The sequence below is a fragment of the Mastacembelus armatus genome, chromosome 21 (assembly GCF_900324485.2).
Source record: "Mastacembelus armatus chromosome 21, fMasArm1.2, whole genome shotgun sequence".
In the NCBI taxonomy this organism is placed as follows: domain Eukaryota; kingdom Metazoa; phylum Chordata; class Actinopteri; order Synbranchiformes; family Mastacembelidae; genus Mastacembelus; species Mastacembelus armatus.
The window spans coordinates 214,465-238,022 of NC_046653.1; the positions used below are offsets into that span (position 1 = coordinate 214,465).

The 23,558-nt window shown below is 42.0% G+C and overlaps 1 protein-coding gene across 1 annotated transcript; it reads right to left on the minus strand.

The window, feature by feature from the left end:
* Window positions 1-467: 467 nt before the first annotated feature.
* Window positions 468-23,147, minus strand: LOC113123329 (transmembrane protein 50B). The gene is made up of 6 exons (XM_033325803.1): window positions 23,015-23,147; window positions 10,111-10,223; window positions 7,562-7,629; window positions 6,552-6,644; window positions 1,370-1,427; window positions 468-1,117 (listed from the first exon to the last, which is right to left on the minus strand). Exons 1-6 carry the CDS (start codon window positions 23,111-23,113, stop codon window positions 1,072-1,074), a joined length of 477 nt encoding a protein of 158 aa, XP_033181694.1. The 5' UTR covers window positions 23,114-23,147; the 3' UTR covers window positions 468-1,071.
* Between the last annotated feature and the right edge of the window lie 411 nt (window positions 23,148-23,558).

A 23,558-nucleotide genomic window follows, 5' to 3' on the forward strand; every position in this document is an offset into this window, starting at 1 on the left:
CTTTGTGGAACTTCAGTTACTTTTGTGTTAAATCTGAGTGAAAACTTTTCACTATTCATGAACTAAACTGATGGAGACAGTTTATATTCACAACCTGTTTAGGATAAGGGCTGTGGCTGCTAAAATTATGATTACATGATTAATAATCTTGAGAGACATGGAATATAAAGTCACGCCAGTTTGTGTAGACTGAGGTATAATGGAGACTTAGTTTGCTCTGCACACACTCCAACAAGCAAACAGTCCACTGCTGCTTTTACTCTGTGTCAATCACAGACTGCCCATCATTCTCCAATAAAACACCAAACCAGACACAAATTATATAAAAAATGTAGGGAAGTAACCCAAAATCCCACTTCCCTTGTTTTCCATCTTTTTTTCACCATTCAGGTCATAGTCTTATGGTATTAGTGTGTTACTTAAATAAAATGGTGTGCTGCATATGTGGTAGCATGGAGTGCAGAATAATCCATTACAATTCATTTAATACAGATTCACAACATTTGTTCTAGATTTAAAAAGAAATCAGAATACAGCGACAGTAAAGAACTCACACGTAGAAGTATACAATATGAGCAGCAGCAGAGACCACACATCAGGCTTTGCTCCCCTGTGGTGGTGGGTTGGTTTTTACAACTACTTTAAAATATATTTATACACTATAGTGACATTACACGGTAAACTTCAACATATTTAACATAAGAAACATTTGACAAGCATCTGACAATTCAACTGGCTCCTCAGTTCACTAACAATAGGAATTCCCTCATTTCAACATAACACATACAGCATGGATAGAAAAAATAGTATGCAGAAAATCTTAAATATGACAAAACAATTTACATATCAGGAGAAACATCAAAAGTGATGCCGAACTACAGCACTACAATCTGTGCGAGTGTGTGGCAAACAGAACTAATGTGTTTCTAGAAGCAATGGAGGTTATACAATACTGTGAATTGACATGTTTGGATAGTCTTTTACATGTTTTCAACAGGCAGCTTTTTAAGATGTTCACTAGTTAAGAAGATGTTAAAAAAACTGTGTGTCTTTGAGAGACAGCCACAGCCCCTAACCCCATAAATCTTCAGTCCGGCCAAACTTGTAGATAAGAGTGCTACAGAGAGAAAGAAAAGGGAAACTGTATTACATTTACACAAGACAGTGATCTCTGCAGCACAAATGACAACAAATGACATTTGTTCCTCATAAGAGGGGTTAGAGCTTCAGCTCAAGCTTCTAGTGCTGGTGGAGACTGCTGAAAGTACTCTACTGCTTCTCAGTAATATGCTTATCTTTTAAAATCAAAAATTATTTTGTGTCAAATAATTCCTTAAGTTGATTTAGTCAAGTATCGTGTTCTACTCACCTAAAAAAGATGAAGGCATTCTGAAAGAATACAGCCAGCCCTGGTGCCACTTCTTTCTCTGAAAAAGTTTGAAAAATAATAAGTTTGTTTCAGTTCAGTACCAAATCACAATAAAAATCATCTCAAGGCACTCTACACAAAAACCCAACAAATCTATCACAGGAGGTTTTAACAGATACGTATGTTCCTGTAAATGGCACATAGAGACTCTCTCCAGAGAGTCTAAAGGACTCAGAATGAGGCAGAAAGTGAGTGACGATGACAGTGAAACAACAACAGGTTGCATGCCTTAGCAACAATAGAAACTGTAATTTGAGTGATTTCCCTCACTGCTGCTGAAAACGTCTTAAAGTGAGTCACTACAGGGACAACCTATTTGGAGCCTCCAATTAATCCAGAATGCCACAGCCAGAGTCCTGACAGGAACTAGCAAGAGAGATCATATTTCTCCTATATTGGCTTCTCTTCATTGGCTCCCTGTAAAATATAGAATAGAATTTAAAATCCTTCTTCTCACATACAAATCCCTTCATAATCAAGCTCCTTCATACCTTAAAGACCTCATAGTACCATATTATCCCAATAGAACACTTCGCTCTCAGAGTGCAGGTCTACTTGTGGTTCCCAGAGTTTCCAAAAGCATAATGGGAGGCAGAGCCTTTAGCTATCAAGCTCCCAGTCTGGGTTCAGGAGGCAGACACTCTCTGTACTTTTGAGGCTAGACTTAAAACCTTCCTCTTTGACAAAGCGTATCGTTAGGGCTGTCAATAACCCTGAACCATCCCTTAGTTATGCTGCTATAGGCCTAGACTGCCCGAGGACCATCGGTGCACTGAGCTCCCCTACCCTAGCCCCCCCCCCCCTTCCCTTCTTCTCCTCCCACCTTACATGTATATTCCACCATTGAATGTCACTAACCTTGTGCTCTCTGTCTCCCCTAGTTTGTGTTCTCTCCTTCTCTCTCTGTTCTCTCTCTCTGTACCTTCTGCAGGTGTCCCTGGTCCTGGAACTGTATATTGCTGATGTGCAGTTACCGGCCCCACCAACCTGCAGTGTCTATTTGTTGTTTATTGTTGCTGTTCTTTTCTCTTTGCTCTATCCACTCATCCCAACCGGTCAAGGCAGATGGCCGCCCAAACTGAGCCCGGTTCTGCTGGAGGTTTTTTCTTCCGTTAAAGGGAGTTTTTCCTCTCCACTGTTGCCAAGTGCTTGCGCATAAGGGATTTGTTGGGTTTTTATTTTTATTTTTTGTAAAGTGCCTTGAGATGATTTGTATTGTGATTTGGCGCTATACAAATAAAACTGAATTGAATTGAACTTCTGACCTCAGCCTAGCCTCCACTACTCTTTCTCATAACTTCATTACGTGACTCATCAGCTTTATTCCTCTGTACATCTTGATTCAAACTTTCAAAGAAACAGACCTCAAATCAAGACTACAGCTTTCCCTGACACTTTCCTCAGGTAAAACTGTTTATTCGCTGCAACTTGATGTTGGGTTAGTATTCATATATAAAACTCTCCAAATGGTAAACATAACCTTTGCTTTATGTTTGGCTTTACAAGGAACATGTGTAAGTAATTATCTGCAAAGTACAGTGAAGTGCTTGGCGTGAGGATTAGATAAACAGCTGTGATTGGCCCAGCTCTTTTGAAGCCCAAGGAAAAGACTCCCTATGGCAGAGGTTAAGATTATTTTAATTCAATCATTAATTAATTCAATTTAAAGTAAGAGCATTTTATAACCTCCTAACAGGAAGTAGTACTTTTAGTACAATATCATTTGATTGTAATCTAAGTGAAGTATGTACATTTCAGACTCAATGTTTAGGGCATACATTCAGAGGGCATTTTTGGTGTATTGATTAAACGCACAATGATGCTTACAGGGTACTTATATTTACTAGAAATATCATTCCAATACAACTGTATGGTTTCACTTTAACACAACTTCAAGTATTGTGAAATTTAACATTAAAAAAATATACTCAATATACTTTTAAAAAATACAAAAGACCTATACAGTATGATGACACTGACACCTCATGTTAGCTTCGGTTTAACTGAAGGATCCAGTTTTACACTGAACAAAGGCAATTTGGTCCCCCGTTTCTTATGCTGTTCTCTCAAGTTCCTGTCCTTGTGTGTGGCTCACCGACTGCCGCTACAATGTGATGTGTAAATTACTTTGTTTTAAGTCATCTTCCAATGTTTCTTCTCTATTGGCGTATGATCGCCTGTTGCTTTTAACCATCCACTCTAACATAAACAAAGTGCTGCTTTCACTCTCACCCTTGCTGCTTGCAATTCCCTAAGGCTGCTCGCATACTGGACAATTTTCAAATCAATTTCTTTCTTTTTTTTTCAAAAACATGGGAAACCACAGAAGTAAGAAAAGCTTCTACCAATTTTTAACATTATAATCCTCCGAACGCACATATTAGACAATTCAGCCAGACCACGTGACCACACACCTGCCATTTGTAGTAACAATTTCACAGTGGAAATTTCAGACACAAGGTCTCACAGAAATTTGCATGATCAAACATGACTTTGTGACCCACCCCTTTCTCTTTATCTCTGAGGCATGGTTGTGCAATTGTTGTGTTGTGTGGTTGCATAAGTTACAAATGCCTGACTGAGACAAACTAGAAAATGCAGCCTCCAGTCCAAAATTTAGCCAAATTTACCAACAAGTAAATTTATGACACCCTGGGTACTGTTAATGTACACCAATGACTGTAGAAGGGGTGGACATAGCAAGCCCACTTCCAGATTTGAAGCCATGCCATATAGGAAGTGGCCGCTGGCTCCAATACGCCCTGCCTCTCATTGACTTCCATTCAAAAATCAGTGCCAATTACTAGGTCACTATTGTTGCCACAGTAATCACTGTGGCTTTGTCGTCTTTGTTTGAGTTAATATCCCTAATTTTTTTTAAGTGAGTGCTGGTTGTTTTACCAATACACATTAAGGCTTTAGGTAACACACTGTATAGGTCCAACACCTGTACACCGTCAATGGTGACACTATTGGTGACATCACATTGTATAGGTACACCCCCGAAACGCCATCATGGTTATGCTATGGGTGACGTCACACTGTATAGGCCCACCCCCTGTACGCCGTGATGGTAACACTATGGATGAAGTCACACTGTATAGGTCCACCCCCTATAGGCCATCAATGGTAACACTGCGTGACGTCACACTGTGTAGGCCCACCTCCTGTACATCGTCAATGTGTGACACAAAGCAGTGATGCTCCACAAATACTGAATTACTCGCAAATGAAGAGCATACTAATTCTGTACAAAAGGTCAAATCATGACCATGCTGGGTGCTAATGCCAAAACAAACAGGTTAGCTTTAGATGAATCCAATGTGAGTCCTTTGGTTGCTTTGAACACTCTCCATGTGAAAGAGCCAAAACTCCATTTTTGCTCGTTTAGTCCCACTCTTATACAGAGCTCCTCCATGGCTGGCCATTGGAAATGACTAGTCACGGTTTCAAAAAGGCTTCTTCTAACCTTGGCTAGGTGGCAGGCAGGGCTAATTTATGGCATACAGTTTGACTACACAGGGTAGAGAAGCTGGACTAACACCAGAAGGGATGTAGGTAGCAAGAGTATTACAGAGGAAGTACAGCTGAAAGACACTGTCCTTTTCACTGCATTTATCAGACTGAACATAAAATCTGAAGTTCAAGCAAATTAATATTTTACTCAAACCGGACTTCCTTTTACAGTGGACTGTATTTCACACTGTCTCAATGGTGAAAGAACACACACTTCAAATCATATGCATATCACCTTGTGGTGCTTTAATGCGAGGTTGTTAGTGTCTGAATACCTCCATAGACTGATCTAAACAAGACTCTGTGAACTTGAAAAAAAAAAAAATCATTCAGACTAACTTGCTCTCCAGTGTTTTTAAGTGTGTGTCAGCAAGGAATGCTCTAGATCACATGCCTACTTATTCCATCCATCCATCCATCTTCTTCCGCTTATCCGGGGCCGGGTCACGGGGGCAGTAGCCGAATCAGGGATACCAAGACTTCCTTCTCCCTGGACACTTCCTCCAGCTCTTCTGGGGGGACACCGAGGCGTTCCCAGGCCAGCCGGGAGACATAGTCCCTCCAGCGTGTCCTGGGTCTTCCTCGGGGCCTCCTCCCGGTGGGACATGCCCGGAATACCTCCCCAGGGAGGCGCCCAGGAGGCATCTGAAACAGATGCCCGAGCCACTTCAACTGACTCCTCTTGATGTAGAGGAGCAGCAGCTCTACCCCGAGCTCCTCCCGGGTGACCGAGCTCCTCACCCTATCCCCGTCCTCGACCACTGCCCGATCCACTATGCACCGGCCCCTTATGGATCCTCCTGCATGGTGGGTCCACAGAAGGGCGGCCCCACGTCGCTCTTTCGGGCTTTGCCCGGCTGGGCCCCATGGGGGGAGACCCAGCCACCAGGCGCTCGCCTAGGGACCTGAACCCCAGGCCTGGCTACAGGGTGGGGCCCTGGCTTCGCCATGCCAGGTGACATCACGGTCCTCAGTTGTCGCTCCATAAAAGGTCACTGAACCGCTCTTAGTCCGGTCCATCACCTGGTCCATCACCTAGGACCTGTTTGCCTTGGGAGGCCCTTGCCATTGGCATATAGCCCCGGACAACATAGCTCCTAGGTTCATACGGGCACTCAAACCCCTCCACCACGCGGTTCAAGGAGGGGTGCCTATTTATTATTTATTATTATTATTATTGAATTTTCCCCTTCTTGTTCTTCTCTATATATGTAATATATAATATACCAATATAATACAGTACAAACTTATGTAAATGTGATATTTCAGTTTTTCCTTTTTAATAAATTTACAAACATTTCTAAAATTCAGTTTTCACTTTGTCATTATGTGGCAGCCTCTTCGTGTGAAACACCTCTTAAAATTCAAAGCTGCTCTTGATTAATCCACGTGAGAGCAGACACAGAAACAAGCATGCACATACACTAGAAAGACTCTAAACAGACTCCTCTTACAAACCTGTGTCTGCCTCTGAAATACAGACCTGCAAACTGACTCTCCTGAAATTGGGTTTGTGCACTCTCAGATTTTTTGGCTTCAATGTACTTCCATAGAAGAGACAATAGGTCAGAAAGAAAATGTGATGTTCAAGTGTAGAAACACTCACTGGGCACCACATAACCACCAAAAAGGATCCAGATGGAGGCGATGAGTGAGCCAAACATCATCATAAAGCCAATGAAGAGCCAGAGACGAGCTCCTGCAAGGGTAAAAAGATAAAAGGTAAAAATACAAATTGCCTTCATTAGCTCCCCCAGAGACTCGTCACACTCAAACAGTTGAACATTACCCCTATATATTCATCCATCCATCCATCATCTATACCCCCTTATTCCTAATCAGGGTCACAGAGATCTGCTGGAGCCTATCCCAGCTCTCTTTGGGTGAAAGGCAGGGGTCACCAGTCCATCACAGGGCCACATAGAGACAGAAAACTTCACACACTCACACTCACTCCTATAGGCAATTAAGAGTCACCAATCAACCTGACATACATGTTTTTGGACTGTGGGAGGAAACCAGAGTACCTGGAGAAAACCCACGCAAGCACAGGGAGAACATGCAAACTCCACACAGAAAGGTCCCTGATGGGTTTCAAACCAGGAACCTTCTTGCTCTGAGGCAACTCCATGCTGTCCCAACCCACTCTCTCTATTCTCAAGCAAATTAAAGCAGAATAACAGTGCCTGTATTACTAAGGCTAGCACAAGAACAGTATTTTACAAAGAAAGGTATGAAAATATTATGACTGCAACAGCCTGCAACGCTCGGTTAGGATTGAGCAGATGCAGACCTCTGGCAGAGGTTAGAAGAAAGAAGATTAAGATATTGTATCCTTTCCTCTCATATGTACTGTGTACACATACGATTAACCCTAACACCCATAGTTACTTAATATGTGCGGGTGCATGTATGCATAACATTCATTTCCTGAAGAAGTACCCTAACCTAAAATTTCATTTCCATTAAGTACACCTGTAAACAGCACAATCCTGCTACCTGGCAAGAGACCTGAAATGCCCCAGGAGCTGAGGATTAAGAACAAAGAATGCAGAGCTGAAATGAAGCATCACAAAAAACTGAGATGTTATAAATATTAGTGCTAATGGAACAAACCTGTCCTGCCAAGGCAGCCTTCTCCGTATGAGTCCCCTCTGACCTGACCATTAGAAACTGCATTGATCCTAAAAATAAAGACAGTCAATAGTTAGTCTAAGGAAGAAAACCCAGATTAAACTGCAACAACTTAAGCTGAGCAAAAACAGCTGTGTTTGTAATGCTTCTTCTATTAAGATAGCTGTCTGATGTGGCTGAACACATTCATTTATTTGAATTTAATGGTGAATATATATTTTATTTCTGTCATTGTAGATTTGACATTTTACTGAGCTCTACTCAAAAAGCCTAGTCTTGATCCAGGAGTCTTGGCTAATTATACACCAATATCCAACCTACCATTTATTTCTAAAATTCTGGAAAAAGCTGTTGCTAAGCAGCTACCAGACCACTTACACAGGAATGAACTATTTGAAGATTTTCAATCAGGATTTAGAGCACATTATAGTACAGAAACAGCACTGTTAAAAGTTACCAACGATCTTCTCTTAGCCTCAGATAATGGACTTGTTTCTATACTTGTCCTCCTAGACCTTAGTGCAGCATTCGACACTACTGACCACAACATCTTATTACAAAGATTGGAGCATGTGACTGGTATCAGAGGAACAGCATTAAAATGGTTCCAATCCTATTTATCAGACAGATTCCAATTTGTTCATGTCCATGATGAACCTTCCACATGCACAAAAGTTAGTTATAGAGTTCCACAAGGCTCTGTGCTAGGGCTGATTCTGTACATGCTTCCATGTACATGTTTAGGCAATGTTATTAGGAAAGACTATTAATTACCACTGTTATGCAGATGACACTCAGTTATATCTATCTATTAAACCTGTTAACACAAACCAGTTAACCAGACTTCAAGCCTGTCTAACTGACATAAAGGCCTGGATGACCAGTAACTTTTTACTTTTAAACTCGGAGAAAACAGAAGTCATTATATTTGGGCCAAAAAATCTCAGAAATAACTTTTCTCAAATTATAGCTACTCTCTTTGACCATGACATGTCCTTTAACTCACACATAAAACAAATCTCTAGAACTGCCTTCTTTCACCTGTGCAACATTTCCAAAATTAGGAACATCCTGTCTCAAAATGATGCAGAAAAACTAGTCCATGCATTTGTTACCTCAAGGCTAGATTACTAACTCATTACTATCTGGATGTCCCAGTATCTCCATAAAAAGCCTCCAGTTAATCCAGAATGCCGCAGCCAGAGTCCTGACAGGAACTAGCAAGAGAGATCATATTTCTCCTATATTAGCTTCTCTTCATTGGCTCCCTGTAAAATACAGAATAGAATTTAAAATCCTTCTTCTCACATACAAATCCCTTCCTGATACCTTAAAGACCTCATAGTACCATATTATCCCAATAGACCACTTCGCTCTCAGAGTGCAAGTCTACTTGTGGTCCCCAGAGTTTCCAAAAGCAGAATGGGAGGCAGAGCCTTTAGCTTTCAAGCTCCTCTCCTGTGGAAACGGCTCCCAGCCTGGGTTCAGGAGGCAGACACTCTCTGTACTTTTAAGGCTAGACTTAAAACCTTCCTCTTTGACAAAGCATATAGTTAGGGCTGGCTTCAGGTAACCCTGAACCATCCCTTAGTTATGCCGCTATAGGCCTAGACTGCCCGAGGACTATCGGTGCACTGAACTCCCCTCTCCTCCTCTCCTCCCCCCTCACATGTATATTCCACCATTGAATGTCACTAACTTTGTGCTCTCTCTCTCCCCTAGTTTGTGCTCTCTCCCTCTCTCTCTGTTCTCTCTCTGTACCTTCTGCAGGTGTCCCCGGTCCTGGAGCTGTATGTTGCTGATGTGCAGTTACTGGCCCCACCAGCCTGCAGTGTCTATTTGTTGTTTATTGTTTCTGTTGTTTTCTCTGTCCTCTATCCACTCACCCCAACTGGTCGAGGCAGATGGCTGCCCAAACTGAGTCCGGTTCTGCTGGAGGTTTTTTCTTCCGTTAAAAGGAGTTTTTCCTCTCTACTGTCGCCAAGTGCTTGCTCATAAGGGATTTATTGGGTTTTAGTTTTTGTAAAGTGCCTTGAGATGATTTGTATTGTGATTTGGCGCTATACAAATAAAACTGAATTGAATTGAATTGAACTTCTGACCTCAGCCTAGCCTCCACTACTCTTTCTCATAACTTCATTACGTGACTCATCAGCTTTATTCCTCTGTACATCTTGATTCAAACTTTCAAAGAAACAGACCTCAAATCAAGACTACAGCTTTCCCTGACACTTTCCTCAGGTAAAACTGTTTATTCGCTGCAACTTGATGTTGGGTTAGTATTCATATATAAAACTCTCCAAATGGTAAACATAACCTTTGCTTTATGTTTGGCTTTACAAGGAACATGTGTAAGTAATTATCTGCAAAGTACAGTGAAGTGCTTGGCGTGAGGATTAGAGAGGTCACGTTAGCAGAGATGTTAGCTTTCCCACAACACAGTATTTAATGTAGCTTGTTTCTGACTATGTTTGATTCCTTTTGGTTTTTCATAAAGACAAGTCTACATCCTTAGAGGGTCCTGCACTTACATGAAAAATGCTATGGTGGAGAAGACACCACATGTGTGGAAGGCATGGTTCATTTGCTCCTGGGATGGATATGTCACTGCTGCATCAATCATGATCCACCAGCCTGTGAAGAACTGAGGGAAGAAAATACACAGTTAATATTTAGGTATGTGAATAGATAAGATATAGTTCCATCATCTGAATCACGGATATTCTATTGTTCAGGTAAGGTGGTGGAAAAGAAAATATAAAGACATAAAGACATTGTGGCCTGGTTGTCCTACAGAGAGCCATGCAATGAAAAGCCATAAGCAGCCAAGCCATGGTGCAAGCGTGTCGCATAGCGCTAAACCATAAAACTGATTAAAGTTGTTTGTCCTTGCCAAAAGACAGTGTTTTCCTAAGTACTCTCCAATAAGTAAACGAGCTACGGTCATTCTGTTTTTAACCACTTAATATTTACCGGAAGCAACACAAATTAGGTCGACTGGATTGCTTTTTTTCCCCAAATTGCAGAGGAATCAACTGACTTCCACCATTAACATATCTGGGACTGAACAAAGAAGGAAGACATTGACAGACAAACTGATGAAACTCAAGGCAATTTCAAAGAATAAATACCGCTGCAACATACTCACAGTAAGACTGATATATGGGTAGAGTTAGTTTATCAGATTTTGTGTGTTTTTAGATGCTAATTGTATCTTCATGCTGGATGCTTAGCAGGTTGGTGATTGTGATTTCATTCTGTGTTCAGTCTGTTTTTTAACTGGCATTCCTTGCTTGTGTTGGAGAGATTTCACGTGCTGTCATAAAAACAACTCCCAAATACTTTAATTACATTACTGTTCCATTTCTTTTCCAGAAATCTAGATGTACAATAATTATTAAAGTGTTAGAGCTAATCATTTTACTAAAATTTCCATTAATTTTGTTAATTTTTATTAATTAATTTTAATTCCGATTTGTTATCTACATTTTATTGGTGAACAGTGAGACGATAAGCGTTGGTATCTCCATATTTTACCCCAAAGAGTTGCACAAATACTGTTGGAGGTGCTGATCCTGAGACCATGGATTAAGGTGTCATTTGAGGTACCTGTTTCTGCTAAAATGCAGGATTCCTGCTGCTCACTTAATGAGGAACAGTGGCAGTAATTTCAGACATTTAAATTAACTGGATAATTTCTGGGCATATCCCTGGTATTTTATTTTTAATCCTGTCATCTCATTGTGCAACTGTCACTGAAGATCAGAATGTCAGTTGTTTTCAGGTTTCCAAGGAAGCAAAAGAAGGAGAAAAATGATGGAGTATGACTCTGAGATCAGCTGACTTCCAAAAAAAAGAAGCTTCCTGTCATTTGGAAATGAATCAGCTACAAGAGATCAGATGTAAATCAAGTTTTTATGATTTGCAAGTTATGTCTGAAGCCTGAACTTGGCAAGAGAGACATCATATGCCAGGGCTGCATTTTGGGGGTTTTGGTGTACAGAGGAAATCTAGTTTGAGTACTACAATATGTTCCAGGAAATGCTTTTTTACATGACCCTTTTCCACATGTGTCAATGAAGAGGCGGCATTTAAATGACTAGAGTTCATCTGAACACAGCCTAAGGCTCTGAAGTAAAATAGTGAGAATAACTGAGAATCAACTGGTCGATCGCCCACTCAACTGAGGAAGAGATGTTTAAACAAGCCTTCAGGTGTCATAAAGAACTCCTTTATGTGTTAGGCTTTTTGAACCCTTTAAATAAAGAAACAGAGCTATTTTATTGCATCCAGGTTTTAATTCAATTCAATTCAATTCAATTTTATTTGTATAGCGCCAAATCACAATACAAATCATCTCAAGGCACTTTACAAAAACTAAAACTAAAAACTAAAAACCCAACAATTCCCTTATGAGCAAGCACTTGGCGACAGTGGAGAGGAAAAAACTCCCTTTAACGGAAGAAAAAAACCTCCAGCAGAACCGGGCTCAGTTTGGGCGGCCATCTGCCTCGACCGGTTGGGGTGAGTGGATAGAGCAGAGAGAAAAGAACAGCAACAATAAACAACAAATAGACACTGCAAGTTGGTGGGGCCAGTAACTGCACATCAGCGATAAACAGCTCCAGGACCAGGGACACCTGCAGAAGGTACAGAGAGAGAGAGAGAGAGAGGGAGGGAGAGAGCACAAACTAGGGGAGAGAGAGAGCACAAGGTTAGTAACATTCAATGGTGGAATATACATGAGGTGGGAGAGAAGGGGGGGGGGGGTAGGGTAGGGTAGGGGAGCTCAGTGCACCGATGGTCCTCGGGCAGTCTAGGCCTATAGCAGCATAACTAACTAAGGGATGGTTCAGGGTTGCCTGAAGCCAGCCCTAACTATATGCTTTGTCAAAGAGGAAGGTTTTAAGTCTAGCCTTAAAAGTACAGAGAGTGTCTGCCTCCTGAACCCAGGCTGAGAGCTGGTTCCACAGGAGAGGAGCTTGATAGCTAAAGGCTCTGCCTCCCATTCTGCTTTTGAGAACTCTGGGAACCACAAGTAGGCCTGCACTCTGAGAGCGAAGTGGTCTATTGGGATAATGTGGTTGTTACGCCCCAGCCTAGGGGTTGCCGGAGCGTAACACGATTGTGGAGTTTTCCTCCAAACCTCTTCCACTCTCAACAAACACGAACGAATAATCGAATTACAATTAACACGAATATTTATTCTGTTTAAACACAGAATACAATACAGAATGTACAACACAAACAAAACGCTAATTTAGCCCTACTCAAAACAAAACGCTCCTTGAGCCCTACGATATCAAACAAACGAAAATCAATAACAGAAACGCTACAATAGCCCTACGATCTCAAACAAACAAAAGATCAAATAACAAAAACGCTAAACAGCCCTATAATAGCTAATCAAAAGAAATAACACAAAATCACAGGTCACTAGCCTGGAAACTCCTAAAACAAACAGGAGAAAACAAAACACAAACGTAGCCTAAATCTCTAAGTATTTCTAAACTAAATAACGAAAATCCTAGCAATACTAAATCCTTTAATCGAAACAAAAACCTAATCTCTAACTAACTAACTAACTCGAAGTCGAAATCTCTATCAAAATAGCTGGGAATGGCAAAGGTGGGAGAATAGCTCTGGGCAGCAGACCGTGGGCTTCTTATAGTCCTTCCGGAAGTGTTGGACCAATCCCGGAAGTCCAATCCACGGTCCTCGAGTCCACACCCACTCCAGCATCCGTCACACACACACACAAACATACACACTCGAAATGGGGAGGGGAGAGCCAACAACACACAACCACACACACAATGACCCCTAGGGTCATAACACCTCCCCCCCTAAGACCTCTCTTTTTTTTTTTTTTTTTTTAACATCGGGATAGAGCATCAGCCATCACATTTTCTAATCCTTTTTTATAGTGGATCTCCATATTGTAGTCCTGCAACAATAAGGACCAGCGCATAAGACGATGATTGTTGTTTTGCATTCGAGTCAAAAAGATGAGAGGGTTGTGGTCAGAGAAGACGAGGGTCTGCTGTGTATTTGAACCAACATACACCTCAAAATGTTGTAATGCTAACAATAAGGCTAACGCTTCCTTCTCAATGGTGCTATAATGCAGCTGATGTTTCTTGAATTTCCTCGAAAAATAACTGATTGGATGGTCTATGCCCGCATCATCCTCCTGTAGGAGTACTGCACCTGCTCCGAGAGCACTAGCGTCCACCTCCAGTTTAAATGGACGGGTGAAGTTTGGGGCAGCAAGAACAGGAGCACTACAAAGTAAAGCCTTGGCGCCCTCAAAAGCAGACTGACATTTCTCTGACCACTGGAACGGAGTTTTTGGACTTACTAAGCTCGTGAGAGGAGCTACTACTTCAGAAAAGTTTCTACAAAATGCTCGATAATATCCGGCCATTCCTAAAAATCGGCGGAGCTCACGGCGTGTCAGAGGGGCTGGGAAATCAAGGATTGCTTGCACTTTAGTAGCAATAGGAGAAACGTGACCTTGGCCAACCTGTTTTCCAAGGTAGGAAACTGTTGCTTTGCCGAACTCACATTTAGCTAAGTTGAGTGTAAGGGAAGCCTGTTTTAACCTGTCAAAAATCTTTGTCAGCGTGTCTAAATGTGTGGACCAGGTGTCAGAATATGCTACAATGTCATCTAAATATACCTCACAATTGTCCACACCTGACAGTACTATGCTCATTAGTCGCTGGAAAGTGGCTGGTGCATTTCGAAGTCCAAACGGCATAACTGTGTATTGCAGAAAGTGGTCCGGAGTCACAAACGCTGAAATCTCTGAAGCACGAGGTGTCAAAGGAACTTGCCAATAACCTTTTAGCAGGTCCAATTTTGTGACATATTTAGCGGCACCCACACGGTCGATACAGTCATCCATACGTGGCAACGGGAACGAGTCTGGTTTTGTAACGGCGTTTACCTTTCGGTAGTCGTTACAAAACCTGAAAGTCTGATCAGGTTTGGGAACTAACAGAGATGGCGAACTCCAAGGGCTAATGCTTGGAATAGCGAAACCATGGTCTAGAAGATAGTTTACTTCTTGACGTATTATTGCACGCTTTTCTGGGTGAGTACGGTAAGCATGTTGCTTAATGGGCTTATGGGTTTCAACATCAATATCGTGACTTAACACATTAGTTTGGGTGGGAATGTCATTGAAAAGTGCTAGGTTATTGTTAATGAGGTTATGAATGTCAGCTCGGGCGGGTTCTGGCAAATACGCTATGTGACTGTCTAAATGGTTCAAAATTTCCGAGTTCTGAAAATGTACACAGGGGACAGAATCATGTTTGTCGCTTAACCCGTCATCACTGGGTTTGTATGATGGGCGGGTGACAGACAGGAACTGGTTTAGGAGACGAAAGTTCTTCCTTTCGACCAACATACTGTTTGAGCATGTTGATGTGACAGACACGAGAGGTTTTCTTTCGGTCTGGAGTCTGAATTACGTAGTCAGTCTCGCTAAGCTTTCGGTCAACTACGTAAGGGCCAGAAAATTTGGTTTGTAGGCCGGAACCAACAACGGGTAACAGAACTAACACACGGTCACCTGGCTGAAAAGTCCGTGTAACCGACTTTTTGTCATAACGGTCCTTCATTTTGGACTGTGCCTTGACTAAGGACTCACGCGCTACATCACATTGCGTGATGTAGTCTTTCTTTAAATGAACTAACATAGTCCAAAATATTCTGTTCAGGGCTTGGCTTCTCTGAGAGCCATGTTTCACGGAGCAAACGTAACGGTCCACGCACAGTGTGGCCAAAAACTAAGTCAGCTGGACTAAATCCTAGCGACTCCTGGCAAGTTTCTCTCACGGCGAACAATAACAATGGTAAGCCTTCGTCCCAATCTCGACTTGACTCGGAGCAAAACTTTCGTAACATGCTTTTCAGAGTTTGATGAAACCTTTCCAGTGCACCCTGACTCTCGGGGTGATATGCACTAGACGTGCGGTGTGTGACTTTGAGCTCTGCCATGACCTGAGTGAAAACTTTCGACATGAAATTTGATCCTTGATCACTCTGAATATTCTTGGGCAAGCCAAATGTGAAAAAAAATTTCACAAGTGCCTTGACTATGGCACGAGCTTTTAAGGATCGAAGTGGCACTGCCTCGGGGTAACGAGTGGCAGCACACATTATCGTGAGGATGTATTGATTTCCGGATTTAGTTTTTGGCAACGGACCAACACAGTCAATAATGACGTGCTCAAAAGGTTCCCCAGTTACAGGAATTGGTTTCAATGGGGCAACAGGAATTACCTGGTTGGGCTTACCGGAGACTTGACACGTATGACAGGAACGACAGAATTTTACCACATCGGACTTGAGTCCTGGCCAGAAGAAGTAACGAAGAATACGATTGTATGTCTTTCGTATTCCCAAATGTCCTGCCATACTGTGATCATGTGCTAGGGTCAAAATTTGGAAACGAAGGTGTTGGGGTATTACTACCTGACAAACAGAGTCATGTACATTACCAGAGCTCGGAGTCCAACGTCGCATCAACACACCATCATTCACAAGGTACGACACACCTCGATTACATTGTTGACTTTGTAACAATGACATACAGGAAGACAAAGTAACATCAGCTTGTTGTGCCTTAATTAGCTGTTCTCTGTCCACCGACAGAGACAGTGTTTTGTCATCAGGTCGTAGTTCAACACACACAGATTTTTCTTCTTCACATTTTGTAGGTAGACTTGGCAGATCAGAAGTGCTCATAAAAGAATCACTGAGATCCACCAAGTTTCCAAACTTTCGTGCTTGAGCACGGGTTACAGCACACATGGGAAATATTACAGGTGAGTTTAACACAGAGTCATCTGACACACATGCGGAAGCGATCGGACATTCGATCACTTCCGGTGACGGGAACACTTGTCCGCCAGCTAACTCATTCCCAAGAATAAGATCTATCCCTTCTATTGGCAGTTTTTCTCGAATGGCAACTTTACATTTGCCTGACAGAAATTGGGATGATAGTTGCACAAAGTGTAATGGGGCACGTACAACATTCATTTCAACTCCCCACATCAAAATGTCGGACCCGCAGTAAGACTGGGCCAAGAGAGGTAGTACGTCTTTACGTAACACAGACTGCTTTGCACCAGTATCTCTCAGGATCGTAATTGGAATTTGGATTGACTCATTTTCTAAGGAAACAAACCCTTTTGTAACAAATGGCTTAAATGCCTTGTCCACTTTGTTATTTCCAACCATGCCCACAGGTGGCATGGTAGGTGGCGGGGTTTGTATAAGAGCCACTGGAGATGATGACTTAGCAGATTTAACATTTCTGTTCTGCTCTTTTTTCTTCAGAATGGGACACACAGCAATGAGGTGACCCTGCTCATGGCAGTAGAAGCACTCGCGTTTTTCAGCGGTGACTGGGATTGTACGTCGGAAGCTTTTTGGAGAGGGATTTTTCCTCTCAACGAAACTCAAGTCATGCCTGACGGGTGGAACGAAGACGGTTTTATGCGTTAGCGCAAACTCGTCAGCCATAACAGCAGCATTGTCCAGAGATGTAACTTTCTGTTCGTTCAAATAAAGTACTATTTTCTCTGGCAACCTATTTTTGAATTCTTCCAATAGAATTAACTCACGCAAATTGTCTAAGGTTGTAATTTTACTAGCCTGACACCATTTGTCAAAAAGAATGCCTTTCTCTCGTGCAAACTCTACATATGTCTGTGTAGCAGTTTTTTCACAATTCCTAAATTTCTGTCTGTAAGCCTCTGGCACTAACTCATACGCACGGAGGACTGTGGTTTTAACTGTATCATAATCTAAACTGTCTTCAATAGACAGTGACGCACACACTTCTTGGGCTTTCCCAACAAATTTGCACTGAAGCAATAGAGACCACACATTCCGTGGCCAATTTAAGGTGGCAGCTATACGTTCGAATGCACTGAAATACGAGTCTACTTCAGACTCTCTAAAAGGTGGTACTAATGCAATGTGCCTACTAACATCAAAGCCTTCGTGGGGTCTGGAAATAGGTGACTGAAAGGAGGGACTGGCAGCTAAAGCAGCTCCCTGCTCCAACTCCAGAACCCTTACCTTAAGGTGCATGGCTTCCACCTCCAACCTTTTGTTCTGCAGTTCGACCTCCCGAATCTTCAGAGTGAGTTCTAACTCCTCTGTTGTACGTCCAGCTTGGACTGGGAGGTCTTTAGGTGGGGTAGGAATACCAGCCAGATCACCCGGCCCGACTCCATTTGTAGGAGTTGGCCCACCAAACAACCCTCTTTCCGTCAGCTTTGCTATGAGGAGTTGTTTAATCTCCTCCTTCTTTGCATTTGTCGGCACATGCACGTCAAAAAAATTGGCGATTAACACCAAATCAGCCTTGCGGCACCAATCCAACTTATCTACAGTTGGACTCAAAGTGAAATCCTCCAATTTAAACTCCTTACTCATGCTGCCACCACCACAAAAAGAAAAAACTGCGAAACAGACAAAAGAGTTTACACTTACCGAACACGCTAGGAAAAGCACGACCAAAAAAAAGACGACGGTACGCAAAACATCCCGGACGAGCCCCCAAATCTATGTTACGCCCCAGCCTAGGGGTTGCCGGAGCGTAACACGATTGTGGAGTTTTCCTCCAAACCTCTTCCACTCTCAACAAACACGAACGAATAATCGAATTACAATTAACACGAATATTTATTCTGTTTAAACACAGAATACAATACAGAATGTACAACACAAACAAAACGCTAATTTAGCCCTACTCAAAACAAAACGCTCCTTGAGCCCTACGATATCAAACAAACGAAAATCAATAACAGAAACGCTACAATAGCCCTACGATCTCAAACAAACAAAAGATCAAATAACAAAAACGCTAAACAGCCCTATAATAGCTAATCAAAAGAAATAACACAAAATCACAGGTCACTAGCCTGGAAACTCCTAAAACAAACAGGAGAAAGCAAAACACAAACGTAGCCTAAATCTCTAAGTATTTCTAAACTAAATAACGAAAATCCTAGCAATACTAAATCCTTTAATCGAAACAAAAACCTAATCTCTAACTAACTAACTAACTCGAAGTCGAAATCTCTATCAAAATAGCTGGGAATGGCAAAGGTGGGAGAATAGCTCTGGGCAGCAGACCGTGGGCTTCTTATAGTCCTTCCGGAAGTGTTGGACCAATCCCGGAAGTCCAATCCACGGTCCTCGAGTCCACGCCCACTCCAGCATCCGTCACACACACACACAAACATACACACTCGAAATGGGGAGGGGAGAGCCAACAACACACAACCACACACACAATGACCCCTAGGGTCATAACAGTGGTACTATGAGGTCTTTAAGGTATGAAGGAGCTTGATTATGAAGGGATTTGTATGTGAGAAGAAGGATTTTAAATTCTATTCTATATTTTACAGGGAGCCAATGAAGAGAAGCCAATATAGGAGAAATATGATCTCTCTTGCTAGTTCCTGTCAGGACTCTGGCTGCGGCATTCTGGATTAATTGGAGGCTTTTTATTAAGATATTAGGACATCCAGATAGTAATGAGTTACAGTAATCTAGCCTTGAGGAAACAAACGCATGGACTAGTTTTTCTGCATCATTTTGAGACAGGATGTTCCTAATTTTGGAAATGTTGCGCAGGTGAAAGAATGCAGTTCTAGAAATTTGTTTTATGTGTGAGTTAAAGGACATGTCCTGGTCAAAAATAACTCCAAGGTTTTTTACAGTAGTGCTGGAGGCCAGGGCTATGCCATCTAGAGTAGCTATAATTTTAGAAAAGTTATTTCTGAGATTTTTAGGCCCAAATATAATGACTTCTGTTTTCTCCGAGTTTAAAAGTAAAAAGTTACTGGTCATCCAAGCCTTTATGTCAGTTAGACAGGCTTGAAGTCTGGTTAACTGGTTTGTGTTAACAGGTTTAATAGATAGATATAACTGAGTGTCATCCGCATAGCAGTGGTAATTAATAGAGTGCTTCCTAATGATATATCCTAAAGGAAGCATGTACAGGGTGAACAGAATCGGTCCTAGCACAGAACCTTGTGGAACTCCATAACTAACTTTTGTTCGTGTGGAAGGTTCATCATGGACATGAACAAATTGGAATCTGTCCGATAAATAGGATTGGAACCACTTTAACGCTGTTCCTCTGATACCAATCACATGCTCCAGTCTCTGTAATAAGATGTTGTGGTCAATGGTGTCGAATGCTGCACTAAGGTCTAGGAGGACAAGTATCGAAACAAGTCCATTATCTGAGGCTAAGAGAAGATCGTTGGTAACTTTCAACAGTGCTGTTTCTGTACTATGATGTGCTCTAAATCCTGATTGGAAATCTTCAAATAGTTCATTCCTGTGTAAGTGGTCTGATAGTTGCTTAGCAACAGCTTTTTCTAGGATTGTAGAAATAAATGGCAGGTTGGATATTGGTCTATAATTAGCCAAGACACCTGGATCAAGACTAGGCTTTTTGAGTAAAGGTTTGATTACTGCAGTCTTAAAGGCCTGTGGTACGTAGCCTGATACTAGAGATAAATTTACCAAGTCCAATAAAGATGAGTTCATTAATGGCAGGGTGCCTTTAAGCAGTCTAGTCGGGATGGGGTCCAAGAGACACGTTGATGATTTCGATGAAGCAACTACTGATGTAAATTCAGAGAGATCTATAGGAGAGAAGCAGTCTAAACATAACTGAGGTCCTACAGATGATTCAAGAGCTACTGTAGTAAAAGATTCATTTATTGCAGGTATAGGAAGCATCTGCTGAATTTTATCTCTAATAGTTGTGATTTTATTTGTAAAGAAACTCATAAATTCATCACTGCTGAGAGCTAAGGGAACACTGGGCTCAACGGAGCTGTGACTTTTTGTCAGCCTGGCTACAGTGCTGAAAAGAAACCTGGGATTGTTCTTATTTTCCTCTATTAGTGATGAATAGTATGCAGTTCTGGCTTTACGGAGAGCTTTTTTATATGTTAGTAGACTGTTTTTCCAGGCTAGAAAAATTTCCTCTAAGTTTGTGGAACGCCACTTCCTTTCCAGCCTTCGTGATGCCTGCTTTAAGGTACGAACATGTAAATTATACCATGGGGCTAGTCTTCTCTGAATCACTAACTTCTTTTTCAGAGGGGCTACAGAATCAAGCGTTTCACGCAGTGAGGTTACAGCGCTGTCAACAACATGATCAATTTGGTAAGGAGTAGGATTAAGGCAGCTGCCCTCCACTATGTTTATACTTGGCATAGATGCAAATAAAGATGGAATCATTTTCTTAAATTTATTAACAGCGTTGTCGGATAAACATCTGCTGTAGTGGAATTTTCTTCCAGACGCTGCATGATCCATCATTTTAAATTCGAAAGTTATTAAAGAATGATCTGACAAAACAGGATTTGGGGGGAAAATTATTAGATGTTCAATTTCGATGCCATAGGTCAGAACAAGATCAAGGGTGTGATTAAAACAGTGGGTGGGTTTATTAACGTTTTGAATGAAACCAATTGAATCTAATATAGAATTAAATGCAATGCTGAGGCTGTTATTTTCAACATCTACATGAATGTTAAAATCTCCCACTATAATGACTTTATCTGATCTAAGCACTAAATCAGACAGGAAGTCAGGGAATTCAGTTAAAAACTCTGAGTAAGGAACAGGTGGACGGTACAAAATGACAAGTAGAACTGGTTTTTGTGTTTTCCAGTTTGTATGTGAGAGACTAAGAGTGAGGCTCTCAAATGAGTTATAACTGTTCTGAGGATGAAAGTTTAATAATAAGTTTGACTGGAAGATTGCAGCTACTCCTCCACCTCGACCTGTGCTTCGAGGAACATGATAATTTTTATGACTGAGGGGGGTTGATTCATTCAGACTGACATATTCATCCTGCTGTAACCAGGTTTCAGTAAGATAAAGTAGGTCAATTTGGTGATCAGTTATCAAATCATTTACTAACAGAGATTTAGAAGAAAGGGACCTAATATTTAATAATCCACATTTGACAGTTCTGTTTTTCTGTTCAATAAGAGGAGTGGTCTTAATTTTTATTAAGTTTTTATGAATAACTCCTCTTCTGTTAACTTCTGATTTATTTGATTTATATGTTCGAGGGGCAGACACAGTCTCTATGTGGTTTGAAGGGGGCGGCGGCTCTAAGGAAACTGCAGAGAAGCGTTTTAGACTGAGTCTCTGCATCCCGGTCCCCACCCTGGATTGTCAGGCTTTAGGTCGGCTAAGAAACTCGGCCAAATTCCTAGAGATGAGAGCTGCACCATTCAAAGTGGGATGGATGCCATCTCTCGCTATCAGACCGGGTTTTCCCCAGAAAGTGGCCCAATTGTCTATGAAGCCCACATCGTTTGCTGGACACCACCTAGACAGCCAGCGACGGAACGACGACATGCGGCTAAACATGTCATCGCTGGTCAGATTGGGGAGGGGTCCAGAGAAAACTACGGAGTCCGACATTAATTTAGCGAAGTTACACACCGACTCAACATTAATTTTAGTGACCTCCGATTGGCGTAATCGGGTGTCATTGCTGCCGACGTGAATAACAATTTTCCCATATTTCCGATTAGCCTTAGCCAGCAGCTTCAGATTTGACTCGATGTCGCCCGCTCTGGCCCCAGGAAACATTTGACTATGGTCGCTGGTGTCTCTATTTTCACGTTCCTGACTATGGAATCGCCAATTATCAGAGTCGGTTTCTCAGCGGGTGTGTCGCTGAGCGGGGAAAATCTATTAGAAACGTGAACAGGCAGGTGATGAGCCGTGGGCTTCTGCTTAGGAGTATGTTTTAATAGACTATACTTTAGTTATTGTGGAGATGGTTTCATAATTTGTCTTATGTTTTGCTAGTTCTCATATCGCAATCATATCCTTATATTTTGAATGATAAATAAGCTTCAACATCATGATTTCATCATGTAGTTCTTTACATACACCCTCACATTTGCGCCAAGTTTTTTTGCACGTCAGTCACTCTCCTTGTATGAACCTTGTGCTCTCTCTCTCCCCTAGTTTGTGCTCTCTCCCTCCCTCTCTCTCTCTCTCTCTCTCTCTCTCTGTACCTTCTGCAGGTGTCCCTGGTCCTGGAGCTGTTTATCGCTGATGTGCAGTTACTGGCCCCACCAACTTGCAGTGTCTGTTCTTTTCTCTCTGCTCTATCCGCTCACCCCAACCGGTCGAGGCAGATGGCCGCCCAAACTGAGCCCGGTTCTGCTGGAGGTTTTTTTCTTCCGTTAAAGGGAGTTTTTTCCTCTCCACTGTCGCCAAGTGCTTGCTCATAAGGGAATTGTTGGGTTTTTAGTTTTAGTTTTTGTAAAGTGCCTTGAGATGATTTGTATTGTGATTTGGCGCTATACAAATAAAAATTGAATTGAATTGAATTGAATCACCAACCAGAACTCCAGCCACAACAGAAGCCAATGTGTTCCTCCTCTCCCCCCAGTCGATGCATTCACACTCTGGCCAGCGGAAGTTGTCCAGAAAGCCAGCCATCTGCAAGTGTGTTGTGTCGGCCTGGTCCTCACAGGTGAATCAGTCTCTGCCAAAGCTGCCTGGAAAACATGCATGAAGTAGGTGTCATCTTCCTTAACCAACCACTGACAATCACTAATGACACGGAACCATTCACTTTAAGTGCGAAGACACATAATGCTATAATATTGTTATTCCTAGTTTACTGAGCTCAGCTACTGCTAATCTGAAATAGTGAAAAGGAACACCAGAAACCTGTGCATCCATTAAAAGGCAGCATGATTTAATACAACAGCTGCCTGTTCTTTGGACTTTATGTTGGCTATGGCTCTATGTTCTGCTAACAGAGAGACTGTGTGTTGGCTATGGCTCTATTCTGCTAACCGTGGTGAGTCCTGTTTCCTGTAGAGCTAATGTTTGCTTCAGAGCTAATGTTTACAAAGATAACGTGAGAAGCCAGCTAACC